General features: G+C 45.3%; 2 protein-coding genes across 3 annotated transcripts in view; one reads left to right on the top strand and one right to left on the bottom strand.

The window, feature by feature from the left end:
• Nek6 (NIMA related kinase 6) overlaps nucleotides 1-3,996 on the top strand; it is an 84,638-nt gene extending 80,642 nt beyond the window's left edge. For both annotated transcript variants that reach the window (XM_045141701.1, XM_045141700.1), the window contains exon 10: nucleotides 2,478-3,996. In XM_045141701.1, coding sequence (XP_044997636.1) covers nucleotides 2,478-2,588 — 111 coding nt within the window. In that variant the 3' untranslated portion in view covers nucleotides 2,589-3,996. The remainder of the gene's footprint in view (nucleotides 1-2,477) is intronic.
• Nucleotides 3,997-5,056: 1,060 nt separating this feature from the next.
• Psmb7 (proteasome 20S subunit beta 7) overlaps nucleotides 5,057-15,463 on the bottom strand; it is a 63,680-nt gene continuing 53,273 nt past the window's right edge. The window contains exons 7-8 of the mRNA XM_045141615.1: nucleotides 7,060-7,211; nucleotides 5,057-5,296 (exon numbers count right to left, since the gene is read on the bottom strand). Of these exons, the coding sequence (XP_044997550.1) occupies nucleotides 5,185-5,296; nucleotides 7,060-7,211 (264 nt within the window). The 3' untranslated portion in view covers nucleotides 5,057-5,184. The remainder of the gene's footprint in view (nucleotides 5,297-7,059; nucleotides 7,212-15,463) is intronic.

Here is a 15,463-nt window from a genome sequence, read left to right as displayed (position 1 = left end):
TTTTTTATTTTTACTTATGTGTGTGTATGTGGGGGGAGGGGGGAGTGCATCAGGGCCTTGTTAGTGCAAATGAACTCCAGACACATGTGCCTCTTTGTGCGTCTGGCTTTATGTGGCTACCAAAGTATTGAACCTGGGCCTATCAGGCTTTAGCAAACAAGTTCCTTTAACCAATGAGGAGTCACCACCCCCTAGATTTTTATTTTCACATTTTATCATGAGGACAGCTCTGGACAGATTGACATGCCTGGCATCAGGCCATGCCAGTTATAATGTGAATGTCATTCTCTTGAGACCCATGATTTTGTAGACAGGGCTAAAATATATCTCCTTCATCTGTAAACTGTGATGGGTAACTGACAGGTTTCACAGCCCAGTAAAGGCTCAAGGTATAGGCAGACTTATACTTCATTCACTGCCCTTGAGTGAACATCTAGGTTCCTTAATGGTAAAATGGAGACAAAGCTACAATCTCCTGCACTGACTCATTATAAGGATTGTGACATGCTCACTCCAACACCAGGCCAGCATCTAAAAGGTAGCTACTGGAAGTGAATAGGGCCTGGCCCTGTGTAAATACACACTAAACACTGCTGTCATCTGTTGAAGCTGTAGGTAGGAGTCTAAGGCCTTCTCAGGCCCACCTTACCATAACCCACACCATTGTCCCATGATAATAATAATCTCATATTTAGACTTGCTGTGTGGGGTTTTCTTTTACCATCTTCGCACTAAGGTGAAGGAACTTACCCACAATGACCTGCCTTGTAAGTGGGAAGGCAGGATCTTGACCTAGATGACTCAGACATAGGCACCATGCCGTCCTCTATTCAGTTCATCGTCCAGTGATGCTGAGACTTTACAAGGAGTACCTCGTGTGTAGGGGTGAGGACTGGGCAGGCAGACCACATGGGTTCCAAGCCAGTCTCCAGGCCCACTGTCCCTTACCTGCAGCCTATGCCGACTGCTGCCCCTGAGTGCAGAGAGCTGGGGTTGGGGAAGTTGTGCTCTTCTATGTGGATATTTGAATTCAGGCAGTCCCAGGGCCCCTCAGTCCCTCATGCTTATGCAGGAAGCCCACCTAACCACTGAGTCATCTCTCTACCTCCTCATTATTTTTTGTTTTACTTCATTACTCAAATTTCAAATATGCACTTAGTGATAACTGTGAGCTGCTCATAAATGACTTCAGGTCACAGACTTCACCATGACCTAGTTTTATTTTTGCCTGACAGGGTCAGCCTCAAGTGTCCTGAGTAATGTACCAGAAAAAAATCACTATCTCATCTGTCAGTAACCTTGAATTCCAAGGGTGTCCAAGCAGGCTACAGGTTCCTGTCATCTGCTCAGGGCTTCCCAATGTTGATCAAACAGTAGGATCCCAAAATGTCTCTACAGGTCAGCTAGGCCCGCCCAGTGTGGAGGGACCCCCATCTGCTAGAAGGTCCTGGACTCTCAGCCTGGAGAGTGGGTAGCAGCCCCCAGGTCTTTGAGCATCATTTGAGCCTTCCCCAGAATGGCTACTACTACTAGAGCTCTCTTGTCCAAGGCCTCCCATCTTTCTGCTTCTGGTGACCATTAGCCCCTCTAGCAGCAGGTGTTTAAGTGGAAAACATAGAAGCCAGCCCAGCAACACTAAAGTTAAGACACAAGCTTTTTAAGGTCATTATTTTAATTACCATTAAAATAATTGGCACTCAGGCTATCAGAATGTGAGGTGATCATAGGCTCAAGGCGCACCTCCCCCACCCTGGGAGGGCAAAGCCTTCAATGTCTGTATAATTAAAAGCGTCGTCTTTCATGAACACAATGAAGAGGCCAGGGGGTGTGCAGACTGCAGCCCTGCTGCATGTTAATGCATTTATTATGATCAATAAGCCCTTTCCTCCAGTTTCGTCCTCTGGTTTGGGCTTTGCATGACTGACAGCAGACAGACAGACAGACACACACACACACACACACACACACACTACCCACACCCACCTATTTGCACAAAGGTGTGTAAACATGAAAGTACAAGGTTATTTGGAAGGAACCTCTCTCAGGTTCTCAAAGCATATCCTTTGGAACCAGACAGACCTCGGCATGGTTCTGGGAGCTGTGTGACCATGTACCTTACCTCTGACAAAGCATTCATTACCTCCAGTGGGGACAACAGTACCATCCTGAGGGTGCTGATACAGACAAAAGTGCTCAATAGTTCTTTTTAAAATATATATATATATATATATATATATTTTTTTTTTTTTTTTTTTTTGAGGGGGAGGGCAGATAGAAAGAGAAAGAATGGATGCTCCAGGGCCTCTAGGCACTGCAAACTATCTCCAGACAAATGCCTTACTTTATAACATCATAGATACTGGGGAATCAAACTTGGGTCCTTAGGCTTTGCAGACAAGCACCTTAACCACTTGAACCATCTCTCCAGCCCCTCAATGGTTCATTAAAGACTAACTGGAACCATTCTTTCCTCACAGCTCCGGGAACTGGTCAGTATGTGCATCTACCCCGACCCAGACCAGAGACCAGACATCGGATATGTGCACCAGGTTGCCAGACAGATGCACGTCTGGACATCCAGCACCTGAATACAATTTGCAATGCCTGGTCATAGCCAACACCACTTTGCCTTACTTGAGTCCTCTCCCCAAGTGGCACCTGGAGCCCTATACAGCCAAGGCCAGGGGGGTTCAGCAGACCCCCAAGGGCAGCCGGACCCCCTGCTACTGAGCTCAATGCAGAGTGGCTGGGCAATGATCACTTCCTTTGAACACAATGTTGTGGACAATCTGATCTGGGCTGTTGGCGAGGGCAGGTGGCTCTGCAGTCCCTGAAGCCCCTTGTACTGACTGCAATGTGAATCTCTGGCTAGTTCCTTCCAAGGCCTGTCCAGGTCTACACTCACAGAAGATTTGCAGGAACAGGGTGACTGATGTGGTGAGCCTTTGAAAAATGGTTAGCAGCCAGTTCACTTCAAAGTTCTTAGCATCTTTCCAACCAGGTTGTGCTTTATCTGTTGTAAAGGGATAAAGTAGAAATAATTGTTTATAGAGATTTCACTGATGTTTTGTTTTATAACTTGATGAGTGACAAGAACGTGGCATTGTGCATGAAGCTTTGAGAAGCAAATGGCATTCAGGAAAGCCAAGAGAGCTCTATTTGCTCACCATTTTCTGAACCCCTGCTGCCTACTGGGCACTGTCACCAGCTGTAATGCTGAGGCTCCTTCAGTGATCAGTGTTAAGTATTTTCCTCCATTAAGAGGCAGGGGCCCACAAGAAAGATCTAAGGGCTTTGCCCTGAGGCTACTCTTTACAAATTCTGGCTTTGCAACTTCTTAGTATGACCTTGGGCAAGGTTATTAGTTTTCCTGAGCCTTAGTTTCCTCCTGTGCAAAATGGGACTAATCTAGTATTGACTTCCCAGGTGGGTGGCGCAATTGGAAATAAAAGATGCAAGGGCTTGGTAGCACATGCCTATAATCCTAGAGGCGGGAAGGATCAGAAGTTCACCCTCAGCTACATGAAATCCTGTCTCAAAAAAATAAAACAGCCATGGTACAAGTTGGCTAGCACATGGCAGGTGATCCAAAAGTATGTCCAGTCACCTTCCAGAAAATTCAAATCCATGGACCGTGCAAGTCAAGAATTAAAATTCAACTGTGCTATGTGTAGGAAAAGCAGAAATATGTTCATTTATTTCTTGTTCCCAAATAGGATTAACTGTGAAGACTATTTATAAATGTGAATTTAAGGAAACTCAAGCTCTGTAGGAGATAAGTTTGAATTTTGTTTCTATACTCAATTCTCAAAGGGTATCGACTTGGTGACAGGTCACTGTCCCTAGTATCTTGTCCCCATGCCTCCTGATGTCCAGACCTCCCCAGGATAAGGCCCCAACTGGTCAATGCCATCTTTGCGCTGAGCCTGTGTTCTACGTGTGGCCACTACTCGGTTGGTATTCTCCATGTTTGAAATAAAATGGGGAGAGGAACTACTTCTGTGATGAATAAATAGTTCAAGGATGGCTGTAACACAACATCAGCATTTCCTCAACTGGAACTGACAGCAGCATAATCTATTTTTGTTTTGGTGGTGGGGGGGGGGACGGTTTCAAGGTAGGGTCTCACTGTAGCCCAGGGTGACCTGGAATTCACTGTGTAGTGTCAGGCTGGCCTCGAACTCAGTGATCCTCCTTCCTCTGCCTCCCGAGTGCTGGGATCAGAGGTGTGCAACACCATAGTCGGCTTGCAGCACAGTTTTCTTGGGGTGCCTTTAGAAACAGTTATCAGGCCCCAGACATCCAAATGAAAGCTCCTCACATAATTCTGATAATCATCAGCTAAGCTCCTGCCCTCAACTAACTACTGTCCTCTCCTAAGCCTGCTCCAGCAGTCTTCACAAGCTGACCTCAAGTGGCTGGCCCTACAATGTTCTCTCTGGAGAGGATCAAAGTCCCTGTCTTCTGCCCAGCACCAACCTCTTCTTTTGCAAACACTGCTTCAGCTCCCAGAGCTCCTGCTGCATCTGCCCTTGGCACAATCAGCCCCAGCACACCAATGAACCTGCTTGCTATACTCCATCCATTTTCCACACCATGAGAACCAGGTGCCTAATAGAACAGGAGCTTCTAGAGGCTCATCATTTCCACCATTCACAACCCAAGGGGGTGTATGGTGGTTGGGATAGAACTCAGCATCTCGTGCACACTAAGTAAGCCATGCACCACCCCAGCCTATCTACTCTTTGACACTGCTTTCTATGTGACTTCTGGGGCACAGACTGTGCTGTACCTATATACCTTGTTAGGACACACAGGTGGGGCTACCCCAGCAAAGGGGAAGTAAGCCAGAATTGGTGGGTAATTGATGTTCACTTGAATAACCCAAGTAATCCAGTAAGGCTTCAAAGAGGCCTAGTCTGTCTTCAGAAGGCCACACTGCCAACACTCTCTGGAACCCAAACTGGCACTCATGGGAGGAGTATTCACTGCTTGGAAGGGTAACCAGGTGGGTGGAGCCCCAAATCCACAGTCCCCATACTAGAGCTACACACTATGCTTTTTTTCTGTTCTTTTATTGAGTTTTCACTCAGAGAACACAAGCCAAATACATGTCTTATGGGGGAGGGGGCCCTCTGGGGCCTCCAGTCTTCTAGAACAGTAAGCAGACACTCCTAGTACCATTCATGAAGTATCCATTGTCTGGACAGTCTCCTCAAGCACCTCAATCTCCAACGTGGTGACTTTCTCAGTGAGGACAGCTGTGGTCCCTTTCTCACATCTGTAACGGCCAAACCTAATGAGAAAACAAAAGGACAGTTAGGATTCTGCCAGGCAGACCAGAAGGGAGCCAGGCATTCTGAATAGGCAGGAGACAGGTTGGACTACAGTCCTGGCTCTGTCAACTACACCCTTGTGGTCTTGGGGTATCAACTTCCCCCAGGCTCCCTTTCCTTCACTTCCAAGTGCTGCAAAGATGGGGACATACATGACTTGAGAACAGAGAACAGGCCAATGCTTGGCAGGCATTCAATTTTCCTTCCCCACCCCATTATCTCCAGTACAGGCTGGATGTCACTTACTATGTGACTTCAGGCTAACCCTTCCCTCTTAGGAAACTTCTGAACAGCAACATGGATGACACAGCTATAGCCTTCTATTCTACGATCATATAAATATGGTCCTAATGGCCCAACTCCAGATATATCCCTTTAGATCACACTCAAGACTCAAGATGGCTATACCCTGTGGGGGTATGGTGGACTGCCACCAGGACACACCCAACACTAGCCTCCTTGAACACATGTGACAAGATTCTTGGAGCACGAGGCACTCCACCTAACCTGTATGAGAACTCCTAACTCTCACATAACCCAGAATCTAGAGACTGCCAAATGGCAGTCCCAAGCCACTGTTCCTCTGGTTTATCTCTAGCTAGGACAATTATGTCTATCAACCTGGCATGGACCAGTGCCATGCTGTGCCATGACCACATGCTTCTGGAATATTTGTCCTTTCAAATAGGCACTTGGGCTCCAAGAGAAAACAAGATCAGACAGGACATATCCAGTTCTGAATCAAAGTGAGTAGCTGCAGCAGAAGAGCCAGCCTTTACTTTTGTGAAACATTCCCACCTGGCCACACTCTTTGGAGAGACCCGAGGCTATACTCCCCACCATCTACCTCAGTTCTCTAACACTAGGCTTCCACAACACTGAGTGCAACCTGTAGTCAAGCCCTGCTGGCACTGACGGCCCACCGGTGGTTCCTCAAAAAACATTCCTGATTGGAAGTAGGGATCACAGTGGAGATGGAAGCAAGAGGTCTGTGTTACATGCCAGCACCCTGGCCTACCTACAGGACAGGACAGAGACCACCAAGGTCACAGATGCTCCTGCACTTTGTTCGGCTGAGTATGGCTGGAAGCAGAGCTCAGGAGCAGAAGAGCCCAAGCATCTGGACACCCAAGAAGATACCAACTACCAGGGTCTACTGAGTAACTCAATTACAACTTCACCCCACTGCCTGGGGCCTGTCCTGTATCACTGAGACGAGGCACCCATGTAGCAGACCACAGGTTCAGTAGCATGACTACTCCTTCCTCCAGCATGACAAACACCAATGGCTGCCAAAGCCAGTCTCTGGAGACCCCTAGCCACTGGTTTAGGAACTTTAGGATGTCTGGGACTATCCTGGGAAAAAGCGATGGGCTAGCAGCCTTGAAATCTGCACCTGCTCACGAAATTCCTCCTAGAATTCAGGGGCTGTTATTGATGCTGAAAAAGACAGAGTGAAGCCTCTCCATCCCAACTTGCAACCCAAGGCTCTCATGGGCTGCTCTACCTCTTCTACCAAGGCTTGCTAGATTAAGTCACCTCTCCATACCTATAGCAGCCTGCGGTCACAAAGCAGCCTTGGCTCAAAGTCCTCTATTGTTTAAGACTGCTTTGGGAATGCTGGCTTTCCTCTATGTGGCAAAGAATCCAGAAAGCCTAATCCAGGCCATGGAGATACCATAAGGACATGAAACATGGGAAAAATGTTATCTCTTTCACTCACCTGGTCCCCTTCTTGTTTGGCACTGAGTACGGGCGAAGAAAGTCCAGCTTGCTCTTACTGATGACACACAAATCAATGTTGCTTCCAGACCCCAGGTCATTCAAGATGCCAGCTGAGATGGCTTCACTCACCAGCTGCTTAGCCTCTTCCTCCTAAGAAAACAAGAAACAGCCATGGTTTGCTATGTCCACAGGACCAGAGACAGGTCGCCAAACTTCAGCTAGGCTCAGGAAGTTCCACTAGGCCTCACGCCTGGGCCTTTCAGGGCCCAACAAGCCATGGTTTGCTATGTCCACAGAAAATCACAGCCTGCTCATAAGTCCACAGGATGCTTTTAACAGTGATGTGCAAAATCTCCCAGGAGCTGTGCAATGTTTTCAATACCAACTTTTAAAGAAGTTCTTAAAGAAGCTCAATGGCTTGCCTCAAGTTCCTCAACTGATAAGTGGGAAGGCCACACTGTTCATGCATGTACCCTCCTTCAGTACATCATTTCCCATCACAAGGCTGATGGCATATCATCTAAAGCAGAAATCAGCAAACTCCTTGTATGAGGCCAGACGGTAAATATTTTAGGTTTTGTGAGCATACTAAGTATTCGTCACAACTACTCAACCCAACCACTTGTGGCATAATATAACCTCAGACAATGCATAAACAAAAGGAATTATTGTGTCCCAATAAAACCTAACACCTGGGCTGGAGAGATGGCTTAGCGGTTAAGCGCTTGCCTGTGAAGCCTAAGGACCCCGGTTCGAGGCTCGGTTCCCCAGGTCCCATGTTAGCCAGATGCACAGGGGGGCGCACGCAGCTGGAGTTCGTTTGCAGAGGCTGGAAGCCCTGGTGCGCCCATTCTCTCCCTCCCTCTATCTGTCTTTCTCTCTGTGTCTGTCGCTCTCAAATAAATAAATTAATTAATTTAATTAAATTTAAAAAACCCTAACACCTTTTCATTTCCAAGCAGAGAGAATGAGACAGAGATACGAAGAGAGAATGGGTATGCAAGAGCTTCTAGCCACTGCAAACAAACTCCAGGTGTTAGGCTGGACTTGAATCATGGGCCTAATTTGCTAAGAGACCAAAAATATTTCATAGTGGCTGGGGAAATGGCTCAGTGGTTAAAGGCACTTGCTTACAAAGCCTATTGGCACAGATGTAAAGGCACTTGCTTACAAAGCCTATTGGCACAGATTCAATTCCCCAATATCCACATGAAACTGAATGCAGATGCAAAGTGGTGCATGCATCTGTGATCCCAACATGCCTATGACAATAGGAGCTGGAACAGAAAGAATCTGAACCCAGAAGGCCCGCTAATCTGACATTCTTTTGCACTCTGGCAGTTTGTTTACAGTAGCAAGAGACCACCTCAAAGAAGTTGGAGCAAAGACATTTCAAGTTGTCCTCTGACCTTCACAGTGTACCATAGCATGCATACATACATACACATAAATAAACAAAAATTTTTTAATGGTTAAAAATTTTCAGCAATAAGCCGGCATGGTGGTGCATGCCTTTTATCAAACCAGCACTTGGGAGGCAGAGGTAGGAAGACTGCTGTGAGTGTGAAGCCACCCTGAGACTACAGCCTGAGCTAGAGTGAGACCCTTCCTCAGAAAACCGAAAGAAAGAAAGAAAGGGGGGGGAGGGGAGGAAGAAAGAAAGGAAGGAAGGGAGGGAGGGAGGGAGGGAGGGAGGGAGAAAGAAAGGAAGGGGGAAAAAACCATTCAACAATGGCTGAAAACTACTTCCTGTTAACATATGGAGAAAGACAGCATTGAAAGCTAGAGACAGACTAACAACCTACTAATGAGCCTACAAGTTTACTGAAGTGACTCACTTCTTTGAATCACTCTCCTTTGCTCTGCCCAGAAGCAGCAAATCTGGGTTCCCAACAGTTACTGGTAAGCAAGTGGATTAATTCCTTCTTATTCAAGAAGGCCATCATGTGCTAAGGTCTGTTCTAGGAGCGAGGGCTGCAGAGATGGAGGCCCCCGAGTCCCCTACCCTCTTGGGACTTAAGACTCCGCTGAGGGACTGGAGAGATGGCTCAGCAGTTAAGGTACTTGCTGTGAAGTCTAACCACCTGGGTTTGATTCCCCAGTACCCACGTAAATCTTGATGCACAAAGTGGCTGGCACATGCAACTGGAGTTTACTTGCAGTGGCTAGAAGCCATCTTTTCCCTCTCTGTCTCTTTCTCTCTGCTTGCAAATAATTTTTTTTTAATTAAAAAAAAAAAAAAGAGTCCACTAGGGCATCAGACCCATGTAACTGCAGCAAGGTGTGACAAGGGCTACAGACCAAGTAGGGGTTGTGGAACAATGGCTGGCTGAGCAAAGTCCAAGACTGAAGGCAGGCAATGAAAAGGCACCAAGGACACCAGTGGAATGCAGGCAACCAGACTGGGGACCAGAGAGCTTCAGTCCTTTATAAAACAAGCATAGAAATGTGCCAATTTCATCTAGCCTGTGCTGCAGCCACTTCCCCAAACAGAGCACAAGAGCACAGATAAAGGGTAGCTGAAGGAAGGCACTCATCCCACTAATACTTTTCCAGAAACGGACCTCAATGGACAGATTCACTGGCTTTAAGTGGTGAGAAAATCTGAACCCACTCAGGGCTAGTCCTCCTCTGCCTGCCCCAAGCCAACCTGGAATACATACCAGTGACAGGAGTGCCCTCTACAGATTCAGAAGGATAGAGAAGCATCTGCAAAAATGGGACCTTCAGCAAACCAGCAATTAAGACTAAGGGTTGTTTCAACATTTAGCCCCCAGGTTTTCTCACTTTCTCAGTGGCACCATGGAAAGGCCAGTGAAGCTAGTTATTCTCTGTACATGCACAATTCTATAAGAATTCACCCAACAGTTCATCAAGAACTGTCTCCTGGGAGTATTAACATTCCCACAAAAACTGTAGCAGAAACAAGGGAAGATGGTACAGGAGGTGGTAGCCACTCCCACACAGCCAGCCAACCACCACTTAACAAATCCAACTTTGTTCCAACTCACTTTGCTTATTGACCAAGCATACACACACACACACACACACACACACACACACACACACACACACGTATATATATGCATGCATGCATACTTACACTCTGAGCCTCTTGCTTGCTCCAATCCTCTCCCCCTTCTCTGCCATTTAACCCTTTCCTTCCTTTGTGTTGTCTCATCTCTGCTGCTGTTCCCCTGAGCAAGGCACAGTGATTACTGCAGGCAAGCAAGCACTTAGTTGCTGCAGAGCTTACTGTACCAAATGGTTTACTTTAAATCATTTGTGCTGTTAAGTGTAAAGGTTTTTAAAAATTGGAAAAATATTTAAGTTTCTTTTCTCACCACCAATTCTAGGGAAGACAATCCCTTTTGAGGGGAGGGGGAAATTTTTTAAAGAAGAAAATCTCATAACCCCCTGCCCATGTACACATAGGACTGGAGACGTTATAAAATGGAATGAACTTTACACACTTACTGAAAACCTTTGAATGTGTCAAATACTGAGTTAGCATTTTGATGACCTTATCCTGTTTCTTTCTCTCCCTTCTCAACTTCAGAGGCTGACACTAATCAGAAACCATAGCAGGAGCCCAAGGCCACACAACTAGCAAATAGTGAAACATGCCTCTGAGATTCCACAGCCACCAGTCACAGTACCATGCCAGTGTCATCCTCCATCACCAAGAACGTAACAGTGGGTACCAATTTCTCTTTGGGCAACTAGCAGCTCTCCTGAAAGTCACTTCCAGGACAGAGTAAGGAACCTTCTGTTTTAAAAAAAAAAAAAAAAAAAAAGGCCCACGAAAGGCCTCTCTACTCTCCACCACTCCTACAACGTCACATCAGAGATCAATGTCAGCATCAAAGGTCTTATTTCACATTCCTCCCCTCATCACCAAAACACAAGGTTGAAAATGACTGATGCTCTATTGTCTACCCATTCTGTTCCTTACAAAGTAACTTCAATAGCATTCCCAGAGACCTGCTGCATTTCAGGAACTGCTTTAATGTTGAATATGAGCTTTGACTATGGCACTTCATACACAGAATTCTTTTTTTTAATTTTTTTGTTTATTATTTACTTGAGAGTGACAGACAGAGAAAGAGGAAGACAGAGAGAGAGAGAATGGGTGCGCGAGGGCTTCCAGCCACAGCAAGCAAACTCCAGACGCATGTGCCCCCTTGTGCATCTGGCTAATGTGGGTCCTGGGGAATTGAGCCTTGAACCAGGGTCCTGAGGCTTCACAGGCAAGCGCTTAACCGCTAAGCCATCTCTCCAGCCCCATACACAGAATTCTAAGCATACATGTAAATACGCTACTGGGCATACTGATGGTGTATTATCTTTACAGTGAAATTTTACAATTAAACAACTTTTTTGTTCTTAACCTGTCCTACCAAATATTTAAGAAAACTATCAAGAAACCACAAACTAAAGGCAAAAGATAGGTAAAACACTACACTTTTATCTGTCTCTTTCTCTAGGCTCTCTTCTCCCTAGAAACCTGCACCACCCTTTTCTGGAAGCTACAGCAATCTGGATCCTGCCATCTGGGGACAGCTGCTACAGAGGGGCTCTGATCCAGGACCTGCAGAGCCTGTGCCCCCCAGCTAGCTAGGCCCTAGTGCTACCTTGTCCTCCTAACTGGCCACTATACCTCCCCCAATCAGCAGTTCATGGATTTACAGGGCTTGTTCCAAGGGAACACAGGAGACTCAGTGTGTTGGACCAGCAGGACACATCCAAGCTAATACAAAAATGGCCCTCCAAGACAAGAATAGTGCTCAAGGAAAAGACTACCACAACCCTAGTGATTCAGTGACAATGGAGGGACTTAGGTTCAAGGTCACCTGGAAAATGTAGAGGTAAGTAGATAGGACTGCATCTTTACTGCCTTCTACTTAATGCTGTGCAAACTTGAACAAGTAACTTCACCTCTCCGAGCTCATCCTCTTCTGCAGACATTATAGTACCCTACCTCACAGGGTTGCTGCAAAAACTAGAAATCCAGCACAAAAAGCACCTACTCTACAGCAGATCCTAATGACTGATAAGTTAGTTAATGAGCTCTTAAAGAGGAAGCTTACCTCTAAGCAGCAGCTGCCTGTACCAACTCTAAACTAGGAGAAGGTTCACACAAACCTGCTGACAAACCTGCACGTGGTGCCGCCAAGAAGTTCCTGTGTAATTACTCCAGGCAACACATGCTCCCTAAAAGTTCCAAGAATATAAAAGGAACACTTCCTGCTTTATGGCTACAAAGACCAAACTAACTGGGAATATCAGTCCCACGGGCCACAACTGCTTCTTAAATGAGATTACAATAAGAGTGATGTACTGTAGGACAAGTCAGCTGTGACAAGCAGCACTTTATAGAGCTATCTGTTTGTCTCCATCACCGCATCGCACAATGTGTCCCTGGACTCCAATGTGCAGCTCCATTTACCGCTACATGACAAATGGGCAGCACTTGTAAAAGGCACAAAGAGGGCCACATCGGCCACGTAATGGTCACCACAGCTGTACCCAAGTGCTTGAGGGGACAAAACAGACCCCCAAGTTCATTAAACTGACCAGTAATGGATCTTTCAAAAAGTGCCTTAGGAATCGTACAGAAAAGGCGAAAATAAATAACTCAGCATGGAAGGCTAATCTGAAATGGTGTTTGATAAATTATTTATACCACAGGCGATTGTCTGCATTTAATATTGGAGCTACTAGTAGCATCTTTAAAAGATGATTTATGTGTTGTAATGCTATTAAACTTTATATTGGCCCACTGCTAGCTATAAAGTCTGCTGAGATTTAGAGAATGAGTTTTAAACTGTCACTGCAACATCATAGGAGATGGAGACTGTATTAAATCTTTACTTTAAACCTGTTATCTAGAGAGTTGCATTTTGTAGACACTCACAAACTGATAGATTACCTCGGCATCCACTACAGTGTGGGTCCAAAATAGTACTGCAAAGAAACTTTTCCACATTACATCTTGTCTATAGCTGCAATTCAATTTTTCTTCTCACTAAAGTAATTTTCAGATTGGCAATCTCAGAGTGAAATGTAGGTATGCCAGCCAAAGGGCACACTGCACAGCTCAGCTTCAAATTAATCCTCTTTAAATAAAGCCTCCACAATTTGACAGTTTTGCTATGCATACTGAACAGTGCTTTACTTACATTGGGAGCCAGCAAAATATTAAATATGTATTTGACTAAAATCCTAACATACCATTTAGATATATTTGGAATGTGAAAATACACATATGGCCAGTCATTTGAAACAATACATTTGTAACTAAAAATTTTTAAAGAACTTGAAAAGAAGTAGAATTGGTTATTTGCTAGAATGTCTTCTGGCCTGCAGCTAGATGTAAGGGGGTTTGTCAGCCTGCTGTCATGAAGGACAGGCTCCTCAGGCTCCAATGTTTTTTTCACACCACAGAGGCACCTTTGCCTTCTATCCCCTCCACAGCAGGAACTGGGTACAGTTGGCTTACCTACTTTTATTCCCCTAGGGGAACAAGAATGTGGATGGCATGGTAGCTCAACTCATAAGCTTCTATGCTATTCTATCCACTTCCCTATTTGCGACCGAATCCATATTTAGTCTCATTTATTTCATAACAATTTACTTCTTTATTGACAACATAGATTTAACTCCTTACCAACCCAAGCATGAGAGGGCTAGGAAGATGTTGGAGAAAGGATACAAAAATTCACTTGGAAGGGATGGGTTCAGGAGATCTACTGTGTAACACAATGACTACAGGTAACAATGGACAGCACTCTTGAGAACTGAGAGTAAGAGTAGGTTTTATATGTTTTTAACCAGATTAAAAAATACATAGGTGAGGCAATACATGTCAGTCAGCTTGATTTTATCATTCCAAGACATGAAATTCTAAGCATCATGTTGGATGTATTTTTGTCAATCAAAGTTTAGCTAATTAAAAAACCTGAAGCAGTCCAAGTTTGTCTTATGTTACTTTGATTGGAAACTGCTCTAAGTTTGAAGTATGGTTCAGTGTTAAGAGTGCTTGCCTATTATATGGAAGCCCTGGTTTCCAAATGGAGCACTATGCCCTCAAACATGCACAAGCATGCATGCATGCACACTAGCAAGTTTTATTGTTCTGTTGATCTGCAGCAGAGTAGGTAAGTTTAAGTGTGATACAAATTTGGACTCCAAAAAATGGAACCAAGCGTCTGCAGCTCAGCAGTGCACCTCACATTTTCTCCTGTGTCCTGGGTACTCAACACAGTACACAACCTGAGTATCAACCAATGAACAAAGCACCTTAATTTCAATGCATGCACAGCCTTGCCAAACTCAAAGATAAAGCCACAAGACAGATCAAAACCAAATGGGCAATTCCAAAATTACATCAGTCAATCAAAGACAATTAGCAGTGGGGAAAAAGAAGCCTGCACATGACATTTTGAGTGGCCTGTTGATATGTTGAGGTTCTAACTATGCCACTGATGTAGCCTGAAGGAGTAATTAATGGATGACGGTTGAATAAAATTTAAAGAGCTCCCAGCAGCAGGCATCCTGTACAAATCTGTATGTCTCATGTGTGGCCACATCTTTTACAGTGGAAAAGCTAATTTGTTTGTTTGTTTGTTTGTTTGTTCCCAAACTGGGCTGTGTGATAAAAGCAAAGGCATCCAAACTCTGGACCCAATCTCTTTGGGTAAGTAATTCTGCCTGGGAATCACTGTGCCTTTAAAGTCAACTGTGAACAAGTGCATCAGCACACCCGTAAGCCAAGCACTTGGGAAGCCGAGGCAGAGGCAGAAAGATCCACAAGGCTAACCTGAGCTACACAGCAAAACACTGTTTTAAAAAAAAAAAAAGTGGAATGTGCCTTCAAGGTGGTGGTGGTGGTGGTGCCAGTTTCTCCATGGACAAGCTCAGTGTGCACACAGCCACCAGGATGCAGGCAATGCAGGAAATAAAGAAAACACATACTGTGGGTGCAAGCGTGCTGCCAGGGAGACTCAGCTGTCCCAGATCACCAAAGGACGAAATGCCTGAGTACAACTAGAGGCCAGGAATGAAGATAATCAAAGGCTGTACAGTTAAGGTGGTCTAGAAAAGGCCAGCAAGAGAAAAGCTCTGGAGGGCTGGGTCACTCAGGAAAACAGCTGTCAAGAGCTTTCTGAACCACAGGTCTTAATTTACAAGAATGGAATGGAACACTGTTTCTGTTCACGGTCTATGAGGGGGGATAAAAACAAAATAGGAATGTCTTGGGCACACAGGTTTCACACATCTGTTAGCAAGTTCTGGGGTAAAAGAAAAAAGACAAGCATGAGAAAGAGCTAACACTGAGTCATCCTACAGTCCTAGCTCTGAGTCCTATCCCTACCCCTTTACCCCACCCTCATGTGCTC

This window comes from Jaculus jaculus, chromosome 1 (genome assembly GCF_020740685.1).
Source record: "Jaculus jaculus isolate mJacJac1 chromosome 1, mJacJac1.mat.Y.cur, whole genome shotgun sequence".
Classification (NCBI taxonomy): domain Eukaryota; kingdom Metazoa; phylum Chordata; class Mammalia; order Rodentia; family Dipodidae; genus Jaculus; species Jaculus jaculus.
Note: the sequence above shows the minus strand (reverse complement) of the source record. Positions and strands in the feature narration are given on the sequence as shown.